We start from the raw sequence: 15,085 nt of genomic DNA, 5'->3' as shown, positions 1-15,085 counted from the left end.
GGGCTGAAAGAAAAAACAGATTTTAATGTATAGTATGGTGACTACAGTTAATAATACCATATTGTATATTTGAAAGTAGCTAAGAGAATATGTTTTAAAAGTTATCACACATAAAGGGTGTGTGTGGGGCTCAGTTAGTTAAGCAGCTCTTGATTTTGGTTCAAGTCATGATCTCAGGGTTGTGAGACTGAGCCCTGTGATGGGTTCTGCTCTGGGCGTGGAGTCTGCTTAAGATTCGCTCTCTCCTTCTGCTGGACCCCTATGGATGCAGGTTCTCTCTCTCAAAAGAAGTTCTCATCACACAATAAAATTGATAACTATATGAGGTGATGGATATTAGCTAGACATTGTGATCATTTTGCAATACATATAAATCATGTTGTATACCTGAAACTAATATAACATTGTATGTCAATTATATCTCAATCAAAAAAAAAAAAAACAACAACCCACTTACATTTACCAGGAATCTTACTGCAGAAGTTACATATTCAGAGAATTGAAATAACCCCAAAGGTTTTAGTTTTTTTGGTCTCCATCCCCCATGTATGACTGAGTAATGATTCTTGCTGCAGTGATGGCCCTAACTGTGCATCCTCTCCTTTGACTCTCTCCAGTCAAAAATAATAAAAATTCAATGGGCCGTGGAAATGAGGCACTTTCACGGTGCTCATTCTTACTTATTCCTCTGTGCAAGGCTCCTTAATTTGACATGATTCAAAGGCAGCTCCAACTTCTCCCAGGAGTACAATATTCAACATCAGGATGTACCAGCTTTTGGGGAGGCCTGGGATTCCCTGAGATCAAGTTGGACTTTGCAAAAGCTTTAGAGTGAGTGAACATCTGCCCCAGAGTCTGGTAACACCTGTTGCTCTTGAGTTGCAAAAAACCTGTTGTTTTCTGGGCTGGAAGCAAACCAGGCTCCAGGCAAGTTGCAGATGGCAGACACTCCCACCTTTTGGGTTTCCTAAGCACTTTGTGCTCAGCTTGCAAACAGAGAAAGCTTTCTATAAAGCATTTGAGCTAACCTGGACAAATGGTTGCTCAATTTATCTGCTAAAACCACAGATTCTTCATCCAGCTAAACATAATGTTCTCTTTTTTAAAAAGTTGTCTGACTTTAAGTATATTTATACTCAAAACTGTCTTTAGTTGATTGGTATTAACTTTATGATAGAACAAAATGACGTGAATCATACCCACAGGAATCACTCCCACTGAGAAAGCGATGCTTTGTAGGACTTTCATAAAATGAGTGTGTTTACTGTCTACCATCTTTTGTAAATCTAAAATTGAAATATTTAAGACAGGTTAAGTCTTCAATACCGATTAAAAAGGTGTTTTTTAATTTACAAAAGACAAAATGGGTCTATATTTGTAAACATTTATTCTCTTGAACTGAAAAAGGCTTGCATCAGCACACATTGTACAGCCTTGCAAATTACACAGAAATTGAAAAAAAGGTTCCTTGTTCATAAGTGCAATGAATCTTTGATGTCCAGTGATCCGCTGCAAACAATGAAAACAAATTTTAAACCACTTAAGAAGTTTCCAGCACTCATCAAATGCATTTCCTTAGGTGACAAAAAATCCACAAGGAGGGGAATGCAAATTAGTGGCATTTAGTTATCAGAGGGAGGCTTAAAAAAAAAAAAGTGGAAGTATTTTCCTGCTTAAAATGATTCCTATTCCCCTTTGAATCTAAGTGGTTTGATTAAGAAGTGTTAAGAACATAATTTACTTTACACTTAATGTTCATACTACCTGAATGAATAAGAAAAGGACCCTACAAGGGAGCTCTGTATTTTCTGAAACTTGTTTGTGTTTAGAGATACAGGGGAAGAGTAATCTTCTATTTGTGGGCTCTCCTTAGGCACCCTCCAGCCCCCCAAAAAGACAGTACATGGTTTTGACTTGGTTATTCCACTCCTGCATTCTTTTCCCCCCAAATTCTATGTTGGGTCACATTGTGCTGGCTGCAAAAAAGAAATACAGGTTGCAACTGGTTGTAATCACTTTGAAGAATAATTTGCTGTACAATAGAGCTTTGGATCTGATACAAGAATTCAGAAATATAAAACAAAATAACTATAAAAGTTAGGAGGCATTTGAACAGCATTTCCTCAGAAAAAGCTGCTAACTCTGTATCATTCCGATGTGGATTCCTAAAGTCATTTGGGGTGAAATGTGTAATTCTCCCCTTTTGCTGGATCACTGGCCTGTCTTCAAAAGCTATAACGCCATGACCACACGTCCTAGGAGTCTCTATCATGTTAACAGAAGCTCCAAATACCAAGCCAATTAAAGATGGGTGAGGACAGGGGAATCATAAAGGCCAAGGGTCCGGGGTGGCTCTGTTACTGAGAACTTGCCCTTTCCAGAATGTGAAAGTCATAGTGCTTCTTGCTTGTTCTCAGCTTAAACTTGTTAACCGAGTTAATTTGTTTCTTCAATGCATTCTGTGCAGCTGAAATGGAGGGGAATGTGGCTAAGACGGTATATGTGGAGGCCAAGTCACTGGGCTTAGAGCGTTCAGGGTTGACGGCGTTGTCCCCGCTGCCACAGCAGAGTGGGTGACGACGCAGCTGGGGCTGGGATTGAGGGTCCCGGAGCCACCGGATCTTGGCGCCAATTTTAAAGAGTTCCCCAAAAAGCTTCTCTGCTTCCATGCGAGTTATTCCATCTGGTAGTTCAGTAATTTCCAAGACCTTCCCAACAACTAGAATGGAAAAGGTATAGAATTACTAATCCCTGTTACCAAAATGGTGGGCAGAAAATACTAAAGGCCCAAATATGATGTAAGAAATGAATGGGATTTTGTGAAGCCATTCAAACCCACAAAAATACAATTACGGCCATCTTTTAAATCATTCCTACTGATCCCTAAGGCAGGGGGTATAGAGCTATTGGTACTAAACTACCCACCTCAGTCTTTCCTGATCACCGTACATAGAAAATACAGCATTGTATAGTAGATCCCCTTAGTTAGGTGTGTGATCTTGGGCTGTTTCCCAAACTTCCCATTCTCATTGTAAAATAAACATAACAGCACTTGCTGTAGCCACCCAAGGCTGTGGAGTACATAATTGAAAGTGCTCTGCCACAGAAAGGCAGTTATTTGTTCATCAGACTATGTCTATGTGGGTGTACGGACTACTTCCTTTCTCCACAAATACAGAGGCAAAGAATATCATTCTATCTGTTCCTTTCACACAGAACTTTCCCCTTTGGTCCCTGCATCCCTCCTAAATCCACCAGTACCTTACTGCACTCTGAAATCTGAAATGAGACAATTAAAAGAACACATTTTAAGAGCCCTATTATAGATGGCATAACTTCCTGTAATGTTGTGAAGGACTTTAGGAAGCAGAGGACCCATTTCTGTTTAAAGACTGCTGAACTGGTCAACAGTTTGTAGAACCACATCCAATTGCCTCTCAGGGACATACCTGCTTCTCCTGCACCAAGGTCAGTGGATGCAGCTTTTTTAGCTTGTTTCCTTCCTCGATTTCCATGCCTATTGCCAGATTGACCCTGAAGACCCACAAACAGATGAAAAATAAGGTTAAGAATGCTGAAAAATGTGTGACTGTAATGTTTAAACACTTAACACCTAAAGATACTCAGTCTGGGTTTTGTACTTCAACAGAAAAAAATCCAATCCCAGCCCCTGTGCAATGGCATTCCTGTCCCTCACTATGACCAGACACTTGCATAAGCAAGGGTGCCCTAATGCCTCAGCCACACCTTCCCCCACCCCTCATTTTTGGACAGCACTAGAGCATGACTGCTCAAGCAAACAGCACACCACCATCTCCCTTGTCTGCTCGCAGGGGGGCCAGACCCAGGCTCAATGCAGCCAGACAACACTGATAAATTCGCTGGCTGAGGCACACAGGTCTCCCTTGTGTAGCGCCAACAGGTGGACCCAGGGCCTGCTACACTCTCTGCAACACAAGTATGATGTTCTGCCAACAAAGCCTAGGTCGTCAGACCGCGAGCTTTACACCTGTTGGGTTGGAATGTGTCCGTGCAGAACAGCAGGAGGGTTGTACTGCAGAGGCTGGCCAAGTAATGGATATCTGGCATCTCCTGAAAGTCAATAAAAAAACATCTTTACATTTTTCTCTGCTCAGGTATAAAAGTATTTCCCAAAGTTTTCTAAAATGTCCAAAAGAGTTAAGATGCGTAGGGGAAACACATTTGGTAGAATAAAAAAGTGTAGGTCCTGACATATTTTTAAAAAGAATTAAAAGTTTCCGTTTTCCTAAAGAGCTGGGGTAAACTTCTGAGAGGTGTAAGGACAAATAACAGTGGCTATGGAGGAAGGAAAGTGGTGGGAACTATGTAGACAGGGGATAGGATGGAGAGAAACTTCCCTAATTTACATTGACATTCCATATGCGATCCTCCAAAATAACTGTAATACACATTCCACCCAATTGAGATGCTAAAATCCACGTTTTCTATGATGATTAAAAATTAATATACTTTACATTTTAGGAAAAGAAAAAAATCCTGGAAAAACAGTAAGCTCTCTACTTCTCTAAAGTCACTACTTTTTTTGAAAAATACTTTTTTAAAAAAAGATTTTATTTATTCATGAGAGACACAGAGAGAGAGGCAGAGACAGATCCCAGGGTCCTGGGATTGAGTCCCGCATCAGGTTCCCTGCAGGGAGCCTGCTTCTTCCTCTGCCTATGTCTCTGCCTCTTTCTCTGTGTCTCTCATGAATGAATAAATAAATCTTTTTATTTATTTATTTATTTATTTTTTATTTATTTTTATTTTTTTAAAATAAATCTTAAAAAAAACTTAAAAAAAAAGGGACGCCTTTCTGAAATAAATAAATAAATCTTAAAAAATGTTTCTTAAATTCTCATTTTATTTTATCCATAAGCTCCCCAATTCAGCATATTCTGTATTTGGAGAGGGACTATGCATAGGTGCTAGAAAAACACTTCAGGGAATCATATATCCCTTCTCTTGAAAGCTTCGTAACAGAAAAGCAAGGTGCAGACCTTCCCCTACTCCATGGAGCTCTTTTCAGATGAACAACAGTGTGAAGGTGCTAGGCCAGCTCTCTGGCAGGACAGATTTGCTCCTTCTCAAGCACTATTTGAAGGGCAGATATGCCATGATGGCTTAACGTTGAGATCAGAGAAGCATGAAGATGCATAAAAAACAATTGCAAGAAAGTCAGAGTTAAGTTTAGGCCTATGGAGCAGTATTCTTTTGAAATACAGAGATGAACTATAGACAGCAGTAATCAAAATAAAATAAGGTGGATATATATGTTGTTGTGCAAGTCTGCATAGACATGCTTTCATTTTTCTTGGGTAAATACCTAGAAGTGGATTTGCTGCATTGCAAAGTAAGTGATCAGCTTTGTAAGAAACTAAAATCTTTTTCTAAAGTGGCTTTAAGATTTTACACCTCTACACCAATGTGCAAGAATTTGAACTGTTCTGTAACTTCACCTACATGCAGTGGTGTTAATCTTTTTGATTATGTCCATGCTAGTGGGGCAAAGTGATATGTCATTTGGATTTTTATATTCTTTTCCCTAATGAATAATAAATGATGTTGAGCACCTTCTCAAAGATTTACTAGACATTTGTGTATCTTCTTTTTTGAAATGCCTATATAACTTTTTCTTTAATTAAAAATATTTTTTTTAAATTAAGTAATCTCTATGCCCAGCATGTGGCTCAAACTCATGACCCCAAGATCAAGAGTCACATGCTCTACAAACTGAGCCAGCCAAGTGCTGCCTGCCTCCCCAACCTTTTTAAATGGGAGTATAGTTGACACACAATGCTACATTAGTCTCAGGTGTACAACACAGTGGTTAGACAAGTTATATGTTATGCTACACCAATCACGAGTGTACAATGCTATTATAATACCACCGAGTATATTCCCTATGCTGTACTTCCTATCCCTGTGACTTATTCATTCCATAACTGGAAGTTTGTATCTCCCACTCCTCTTTGCATAACCTGTTTTTTAAAATCATTCACTGTACTGTGAATATTTCTTCTTTTAACAATTCTTTAAAACATGATTTGTGGATAACTACATAGTATTCCTTATATAGATAAACCAAATCTAATCCTTACTAATGGACATTTAGGTTTTGCATTTTTCTGCTATAGACCAAACTCTTCTGTGGACAAATTGTTGTGTGCACTATTCTTAGGATAAATTCCAGAAAAGAAAATCAATATTTTCCATATTATTTTATAATCATCCATTTGCTATTTGTTCCTCCAACTAGACTGAGAGGGTCAGTGAGGATGAGGACTTCATCTTATTCATTTCTGTATGTCACGGGCACAATGAGGCCCTCAATGAAGCCTCAATAATAAGTTGAATACACTTTTGAATAAACTCTTGATATACACTACTGTAATAAAGACATTAGAAATAAAAAACAAATTTATGGATTTATAGCATCATGCATTACTACTATAGAGAAACGGAGTCTAAGGCTAGTAAGTTAAAGTCATTTTAACTCTAACACAAGTAATTATTTAATCGAAGTAATTACTAAGATAGTAATCATTAACTAGTGATGAAACACTAAGGTTAAGAGAGCATACGGTAATAAACAAATATGCCCAGGGGAAGATGAAAATGCAGTCCTGTGGAGAACTGAAAGCAGTACCAAAAGAAATCACAAAGTGATTGGGAAGGGATGTCTTTTATCTTCAATTTTTTAAAAAAATTTTAGTTCCAGTGTAGTTAACATACAGTGTTACATGAGTTTCAGAGGTACAATACAGTGATTCAACAGTTCCATCCAACATCCAGGGGAAGGGATGCCCTAGAGTCCTCTGAGGCTGTGACTAATTTCGTGCACTTACCTTGCCCCGGTACGAAAGGTCTAGAAAACTGAGGTATGATGGAAAGGGGTGGTCCAGAGGGACGGACAGTTTTCAGAGTGGTCAGCTGAGCTGGTGCTGGCGACTGAGCTGGTGAAATAATGGGACTACTGAGTTGAGGGCTGTGCTGTAATCATATCAAAAAAATTGGTTAGCATTTTAGTCACTTTCTTGCAAATTAACTTTTGAACAAAATTTCTTATTTTTTTGATTACAAATACGTACTTGTTTTTTAAAAAATCATAACATAAAAATTTATAATTTTCAACTCCCAAAGATAAACACTGGAACAGACTGTTTCTATGTATATGCATTCATACGTCTATGTTTCACAAAAACAGAAGTAGACTATACATCATATTTTTGAATCTTGACTTTTGGATCTGGATAGGAACATTCTCCATAAGAAAAAATACACATTTATCACATTCTTTTTGTCATGTTCAACTGTTTATATAATACATATTTGTTTAAGAGATATTTTATTTATTTATTCATGAGAGACACAGAGAGAGACTGAGAGGCAGAGACAAAGGTAGAGGGAGAAGCAGGCTCCAAGCAGGGAGCCTGACGTGGGACTCAATCCTGGGTCTCCGGGATCACGCTCTGTTCTTCGAAGGTGGCGCTAAACTGCTGAGCCACCCAGCCTGCCCCTAACATTTCATTTTTTTTAAAAAATTTTATTTATTTATTTATGATAGGCACACAGTGAGAGAGAGAGAAGCAGAGACATAGGCAGAGGGAGAAGCAGGCTCCATGCACCGGGAGCCCGATGTGGGATTTGATCCTGGGTCTCCAGGATCGCGCCCTGGGCCAAAGGCAGGAGCTAAACTGCTGCGCCACCCAGGGATCCCCTAACATTTCATTTTTAAACAACTTATCCCTAAAGAAGTTACCAAATATATTACAAAGAATTCTCAGATTTCTCAAATATTATTTTCTTATATTTTTATATAATTCTCCCTGTATATTTTCAAATCTTTACCTCTTTCTATATATATTGTATATACTGATTTTTTCCAAACTATTTGAGAATGAGTTGCTTACAATATGTCATCCCTTAATAATTTTGTGTCTTTTTCCTAAAAACAAGGACATTTTATATAAGTAAGAGTCAAATCGTCAAAATCTATATAAATGTGATATATAAAAAAAATGTGATATATGCAGTGGAGTGTTTAGGAACATTTGAAATAAAGATGTTTCTAAGAAAAGTCCTAGAAAAAAAAAAGGATCCAAATCAGGCACTTAACAATACAGCAATATTATGTAATCTGTGATTTATTCAAATTTCACCAATTGTTCTACTAACATACCTTATAGCAAAACAACAAAAAAACCTTTGAAAAACCAAAAAAAAAAAACCTCCAAAAACCAAAACCAAAAAAACAAAACAAAACCAAAAAACAACAAAAAACCAAAAACCCAAACAAAAAACCTCCCTTTATAGTCCAGAATCAAAAGGTGCATTTAGTTGTCGTGTCTTTCATCTTTTCTTTTCCTTTCTTTTTTGAAGTAGTACAGGGCTGGAACTCAATTCATAGCCCTGAGATCAAGACCTGAGCTGAAATCAAGAGTTGGATGCTTAACTGACTGAGCCACCCAGGTGTCCCTTTTTCTTTTAAATCTGGAACAGAGTCTTAGTCTTTTTTTTCTTTCATGACTTTGGCCTTTTTGAAGATCAGTTTCTGAAGGTCATTTTGATTATCAGTTATTTTGCAGAATGTCCCTCAATTTGAATTTGCTGCTGCTTCCTCATTCCCAAATTCATAATATACATTTGGGTAAGCAGTGCTACAGAAGGGATATGGGGTCTTCTCACTGCACTGTGAGAGGAACCTGAGGTCCACATGTCAACACAGTCCTGGTGAGGTATACTTCCCATCACTTGGGTAAGGTGGTGTCTGCCAGGTTCCTTTGTTGTGAGGTTATTATTTTTTTCTAAGGGTCTTAGGAGGAGATCATATTATCTGTAAACAGAAAATTTTACTTCTTCCTTTGCAATTTGGATGCTTTTTATTTCTTTTTCTGGTCTAATGGCTCTAGGTAGAACTTCGAGGACAATGCTGGCTGACATGCACCTTTTAAAATCTGTTAAGAATAAACTTAACAGTGGGATCCCTGGGTGGCTCAGTGGTTTAGCGCCTGCCTTCGGCTCAGGGTGTGATCCTGGAGTCCCGGGATCGAGTCCTGCGTTGGGCTCCCTGCATGGAGCCTGCTTCTCCCTCTGCCTGTGTCTCTGCCTCTCTCTGTCTCTCTCATGAATAAAGGAATAAAATCTTAAAAAAAAAAAAAAAAAAGAATGAACTTGTAGCCTAACGTATAGATAGATGGTCTACCCAGGGATATGTCCCATGTACTCAGGAAGACTATGCATGCTGTTGTCAGGTAGAGTGTTCTTTACATGAGACGGATGTAGTTGTGTTTAATTCTCCATTTCTTCACTTAACTCTTGCCTGATTGTGGCATCCATTATTGAGAACGGGGCACTAAAGTTTCCAAGTATTATGTGATGGTCTTTTATCAGGTAAGCAATTATTAGGTTCATATAATCAGGTTTATAACAATTATACCTTCTTGCTGTATTGAATTTCTGTATCTTGAAAATTTTTTGGATCTAGAGTCTTAACTTTGTTTATTGTTAGCAATAACAACCCCTATTCTCTTCTGGTTACTATTTTCATGGAATATCTTTTTGCATTCTTTCATTTTCAATTCATTTGTGTCGTTGGACTTAGAGTAAGTCTCTTATAGACAGCATAGTTAGATCAGGTGGTTTTATCCATTCTGCCAATCTCTGTCTTTACAGTTAAAACAACGACTGATAAACAGAGACTTACCTTTGTCATTTTGCTGTTTTCTATATGCCTTCCAGCTTTTTCCCACACATTTCCTGCATTACTGTCTTTTGGTTTTACTCAAGTTTTTGTAGTAAAATGTTTAAATTCCTTTCTCATTTCCTTCTGTATATATTCCCTAGGTTTTTTCTTTTTGGTTGGGGGGGGGGGGTGCTTACCTTAGGTATTACACCTAACATCCTAAAGTAATAACACTCTAATTTGAATTTATACTAGTCTAACTTCAATAAAACTCCGCTCCTTTATAGCTCGGTCCCCACGACTTTTGTTTGCTGACCTTTATACATTGTGTGCCCCAAAACATAAACTACTAATTATTTTTCTTTTTTTTAAAAAGATTTTATTTTTTTAAAAGATTTTATTTATTTATTCATGAAAAAGAGAGAGAGGCGGAGACACAGGCAGAGGGAGAAGCAGGCTTCTGCAGGGAACCCAATGTGGGACTCGATCCTGGGACTCCAGGATCACACCCTGGGCCAAAGGCAGGCCCTAAACCGCTGAACCACTCAGGGATCCCAAAGATTTTATTTATTCATGAGACACACACACACACACACACACACAGAGGCAGAGACACAGGCAGAGGGAGAAGCAGGCTCCATGCAGGGAGCCCGATGTGGGACTCAATCCCGGGTCCCCAGGATCACGCCCTGGGGCAAAGACAGCACCAAACCACTGAGCCACCCGGGCTGCCCTACTAATTCTTTTTTTTTTTTTTAAGACTGATTTATTTTATTTTAATTAATTAGTTAATTTTCAATGTTCAGTTTCCTTTAATGACCCCCATCTCCCTGAAGGGCAGGTACAGGCAGCTAGGCGATGACAAGAGACGTTTACTTGAAGATCTTGCCCTGATTGAAGGTTTTGCCCACATGCTGGAAGGCCCCCTCCCAGGAAAAGTACTCTCAAACCAGCGTCTGGGTCTCTTCACTGGCAGGATCCAGTTTCCGCCATGTATAGGACTCATAGTCCACCTGCCAATCTGGAATCAGCTGAATGGCAAGCTCCTGGCCTTGGAAGACCCAGACTCCAAAAATGGAGCTGCTGTTGTTGGTTCCAAAGAGGATGACACTGGCAAAGGCATTCTTCCTTAGCTTGTCCAACCGTTGGAACATTCCAGTGATGAGGTTATAACTCATAAAGGTCTGGGTGAGCTCCTCAGGGAAGCAGTACTCAGCATACCACAGGGACCAGCCATCCTTATCAAAGTGCTCCCAGAAATACGGCGGTGCCACAGTGAGAGTGTCCTCATTGGAGTACTTGCGCTTAAATTCGTCCAACGCAAAGGTACTCTTGGGCAGGTGAGCAAAGGGGTCTTTGGCCTTTGGCTCAGCAGCCAGTGCCTGCTCACATTCATCCATCTCCTCCTCAGGAGCAGGGGCAGCAGCCTTTGTCTCCTCTTTCCGCTCAGCCTGGGGCTTCTGCTTCTCTTCCCGAGGGGTGTCCTTTTTAGGTTCTCTGCAAACTTTTTAGCATCACACTGGGCCATCTTCTCAGAGTTTCACCTCCCCCAAACAGCCCGGAACTGGGGCTGCTTAATGTAGGTAAGGAACCAGTGTGGTTGGCACTGGGGAAGGCCTGACAGAAAGAAGGCTCCAGGACCTGTTTATACAGCCACAACAGGGTGCAGACAACTGTGATGTCAGCCAGTGTCACACGTTCACCCACCAGGAAAGTCCTCGTTTTCAAATGAGTATCCAGGGGTCCCAGAATTCGCCTTACTTCCTCCTTTGCATTCTCTGTGGCCTGCTTGTTCTGGTGCATGATGCCTAAGATAGGAAACAGCCAGGTACTGGCTGTGGGCACTATGTCGCTATCAGCAAAGCACCCACTGCACCACCTGGGCTGCTGCCTCTGGAGTACTTCCCCACAGCTCCTCATTGTTCACATAGTAGGCAATGGCACTGCTCTCAAACACACAGAATCCATCGTCACCTTCAAATGCTGGAACCTTGCAGGCAGGAAATTTACGGAGAAATTCAGGGGTGTGGTTTAGCCAAAGTGGAAGTGGGGTGGTGCGGAGAGCACGTAGACCTGAGCCCCGCTCTACTGAGCAGCAATGAGAGCCTTGAAGGCCCTCTAGTTTTCAGGATATGTGTACAGGGTCCCGGCTGCCATGGTGATTCCACAGAGAAAGGGGCAAGATTTTATTTATTTATTCATGAGGGACACAGAGAGAGAGAGAGAGGGGCAGAGACACAGGCAGAGGGAGAAGCAGGCTCCATGCAGGGAGCCTGACGTGGGACTCGATCCCAGGTCTCCAGGATCACACCCTGGGCTGAAGGCGGGGCTAAACTGCCTAGTCACCCGGGCTGCCCCCTACTAATTCTTTTAAGTGCATTAGTCTCTTAAATTATGTAGAAAACAAAATTTGGAGTTACAAATCAAAGTTATAACACTACCTTTCAGACAATGTTTTAAAAAATATTTAAGTGCATTAGTCTCTCAAATTACATAGAAAGTAAAAAGTAGAGCTATGGACCTTTGGTACAATACTACTAGTTTTTAGGGATCCCTGGGTGGCGCAGTGGTTTAGCGCCTGCCTTTGGCCCAGGGCGCGATCCTGGAGACCCGGGATCGAATCCCACGTCGGGCTCCCGGTGCATGGAGCCTGCTTCTCCCTCTGCCTATGTCTCTGCCCCTCTCTCTCTCTGACTATCATAAATAAATAAAAATTAAAAAAAAAATACTACTAGCTTTTATAATTGCTCATGTATTTAACTTAAATGAGAACTTTATTTCTTCATATAGCTTTGTCTTACTATCTAGTGTTCCTTTTATTTCACTCTGCAGGACTCCTTTGAGAATTTCTTGCAGGGTAGGTTTCAGTTTTTATCTGGGGATTTTCATTTCTACCTCATTTTTGGAGGGTAGTTTTGCCAGATACAGGATTCTTGGTTAACATTTTTTTTTTTTCCTTAAGCACTTTGAATACTCTGGACTGCTGCCTCTGACCTCCAGTTTCTTTCTTTTCTTTTAAAAAGACTTTATTTATTTGACAGAGGGAGGGCAAGCACGAGCAGGAGAGTGGCAGAGGGAGAGGGAGAAGCAAGGGAACCTCAGGTGGGGTTCAAACCCAGGACCCTGGGATCATAACCTGAGCTGAAGGCAACTGCTTAGCTGACTGAGCCACCCAGGCACTCCTGACCTCCAGTTTCTGATGAGAAATCTGCTGATAGGGGCACCTGGGTGGCTCAGTGGTTGAGCATCTGCCTTAGGCTCAGGTTGTGATCCTAGGGTCCTGGGATCAAGTTCTGCATCAGGCCACCTGTGGGGAGCCTGCTTCTCCCTCTGCCTATGTCTCTGCGCCCCCCTCTCTCTGTGTCTCTCATGAACAAATAAAAAAATATATTTTTTTCTGCTGAAAATATTTTTGAAGATCTTTTACATGGGACAAGTTGTTTCTTTCCTGCTGTTTTTAATATTGTCTTTATTTTTTGAAAACTGATTATATTGTGTCTTGGTGTGTCTATTTTGAGAATTCTTATCTGGAGTTTGTCAAGCTGCTTGATGTTTCTATTCATATCTTTTATCAAATTTGTTAAGTTTTCAACCATTAGTTCTGCAAATATTTTCTCTTCTCCTTTTGGAACAACCACAATGTGTATGTTGGTCAACTTGCTAGTGTCCCACAGGTCCCTTAGGCTCTGTTCACTTTTATTCATTCTTTTTTGTGTTTTCTTCAGACTTGATCATTTTTACTATCCTGTCCTCAAGTTCTCTGATTCTTTCTTCAGCCTGTTTACATCTGCCACTGAACTCCTCCTGTCAACTTTTCATTTCAGTTATTATATTTTCGGCTCCAGAATATATTTCTGGCTTCTTTTTAGGTTTTCTATCTCTTTATTGGTATTTCCATTTTGTTCACACATTGTTTTCTTGTCTTTCTCTATATCTTTCTATAGTTCTTTGGGCAACCCAAAGATAGCTGTTTTAAGATCTTTGTCTAGAAAATCTGTCATCAGGTGTTTTTTTTAGGGACAATTTATGTTGACTCCCCCCCCCCCCCCCCCCCCCGAATGGGCCATGCTGTCCCATTTCTTTGCATGCCTTGTGGCTCTGTTGAAAACTAGACATTTGGATCTATCAATGTGGCTACTGGATATTCCCCCTTCCCAGGCTTTGTTGTATTCTGTTGTTGTTATGGTTTTTGTTTATTGACTGTTGCAGGCTGTCACTGTGTCAAAGATTGGCCTGAAGTATACCCCTGAGGTTTTCTTAGGGTTTGGCTTGTGCCTTTCCCTGGGCATGTGCTCTATATATTCAGTTGCTTTTGTCCTGGTCCTTACTGTGTGTGTCCTGGTCCCAAAATAGATTCAAAGAGAAAAATGAAGGGAGGAAAAACAGGGTTCTAGCCCTTTAAGTCCCTCAGAAGTGTGTGTGTATGTGTGTGGGGGATAGAGAGATCTGCAATAATGTGGGGAGGTGGAACAATAATGGTTACTGTCCCCTTTTCTACACCTCTGTGATCAGAAGCAGAGACCTAGGATGATAACACAAATCCTTTGTATTTGAAGGACAGGGTCCTTTTTGACCACCCTGGCTCCTCCTGTAAGCTACTCTAGGAACAACATGCACAGTTGCCTGTCAGGGGTTGGGGGTAAAAGATAGGCAGCTGCTATTGGGGTAAAAGCTGAATTTGACTGAATTTAATTGCAATTTATCACCCAAGCTTTTCCCTGGCAGTTCCAAGCCTTCGAAAGATTCTAAAGCTTAAAACTTACATCAGACAGTTTCTGCCAGTACAAGTATTTCTAGGTAGAAAGACTCTTGATGCTTCCTACTCTGCCACTTTTCCTAGAATCCTCTCTCCTCTGGTGATGATTCTTGCCTTGTGGTTTCCAGGTGGTGATTTTCTAATTTTATCATTCTTTCTATATTTATTAGTTCACATTTTGCTGTAAAGAAGAGCTTCACTTTCCCCCCATTTATTCATTTATATCAGTATGGACTCATGGATTCGATTTTATTCAATGGGTGATCATCCATTTCTAATTATTTTATTCCCAAAGTATTCATGGCAGGTCCTGTGTCCCCTGACACATCTCCAACATCCTTTAAGGTACTTCATTACTTTCTGGCTCAGCAACATGTTCCAGAATCATCTTGTACTTTTCCCTGAATGAATCCTGGCAACAGCATTTTCACTAAGGAACCCTGGTTGCTTTTAGCAGAGAATGGTATTTAGAAACTACCATTTGGGAAGTAGGTGTATCCCATTCTTTTTAGTACATACACTTAAGATATTTTCCTAAATGATATAGTAATTTATTTAATCAGTTTATCACTGTTGAACATCAAGATATATTTAGATTTTCAATGTTATAGCAGGCAAGAATA

General features: G+C 40.2%; 1 protein-coding gene and 1 pseudogene across 16 annotated transcripts in view; both read right to left on the bottom strand.

Moving 5' to 3' along the window:
• Positions 1-1,364: 1,364 nt before the first annotated feature.
• The window catches only part of R3HDM1 (R3H domain containing 1), a 199,467-nt gene continuing 185,746 nt past the window's right edge, over positions 1,365-15,085 (bottom strand). For all 16 annotated transcript variants that reach the window (XM_038565078.1, XM_038565077.1, XM_038565079.1 and 13 more), the window contains 4 exons: positions 6,870-7,014; positions 4,010-4,092; positions 3,450-3,534; positions 1,365-2,719 (listed from right to left, as the gene is read on the bottom strand). In XM_038565078.1, coding sequence (XP_038421006.1) covers positions 2,358-2,719; positions 3,450-3,534; positions 4,010-4,092; positions 6,870-7,014 — 675 coding nt within the window. In that variant the 3' untranslated portion in view covers positions 1,365-2,357. The remainder of the gene's footprint in view (positions 2,720-3,449; positions 3,535-4,009; positions 4,093-6,869; positions 7,015-15,085) is intronic.
• On the bottom strand, positions 10,446-11,863 carry LOC100684288 (annotated as a pseudogene).

The sequence above is a fragment of the Canis lupus genome, chromosome 19 (assembly GCF_011100685.1).
Source record: "Canis lupus familiaris isolate Mischka breed German Shepherd chromosome 19, alternate assembly UU_Cfam_GSD_1.0, whole genome shotgun sequence".
NCBI lineage: Eukaryota > Metazoa > Chordata > Mammalia > Carnivora > Canidae > Canis > Canis lupus.
This window is presented reverse-complemented; position numbering and strand designations above follow the sequence as displayed.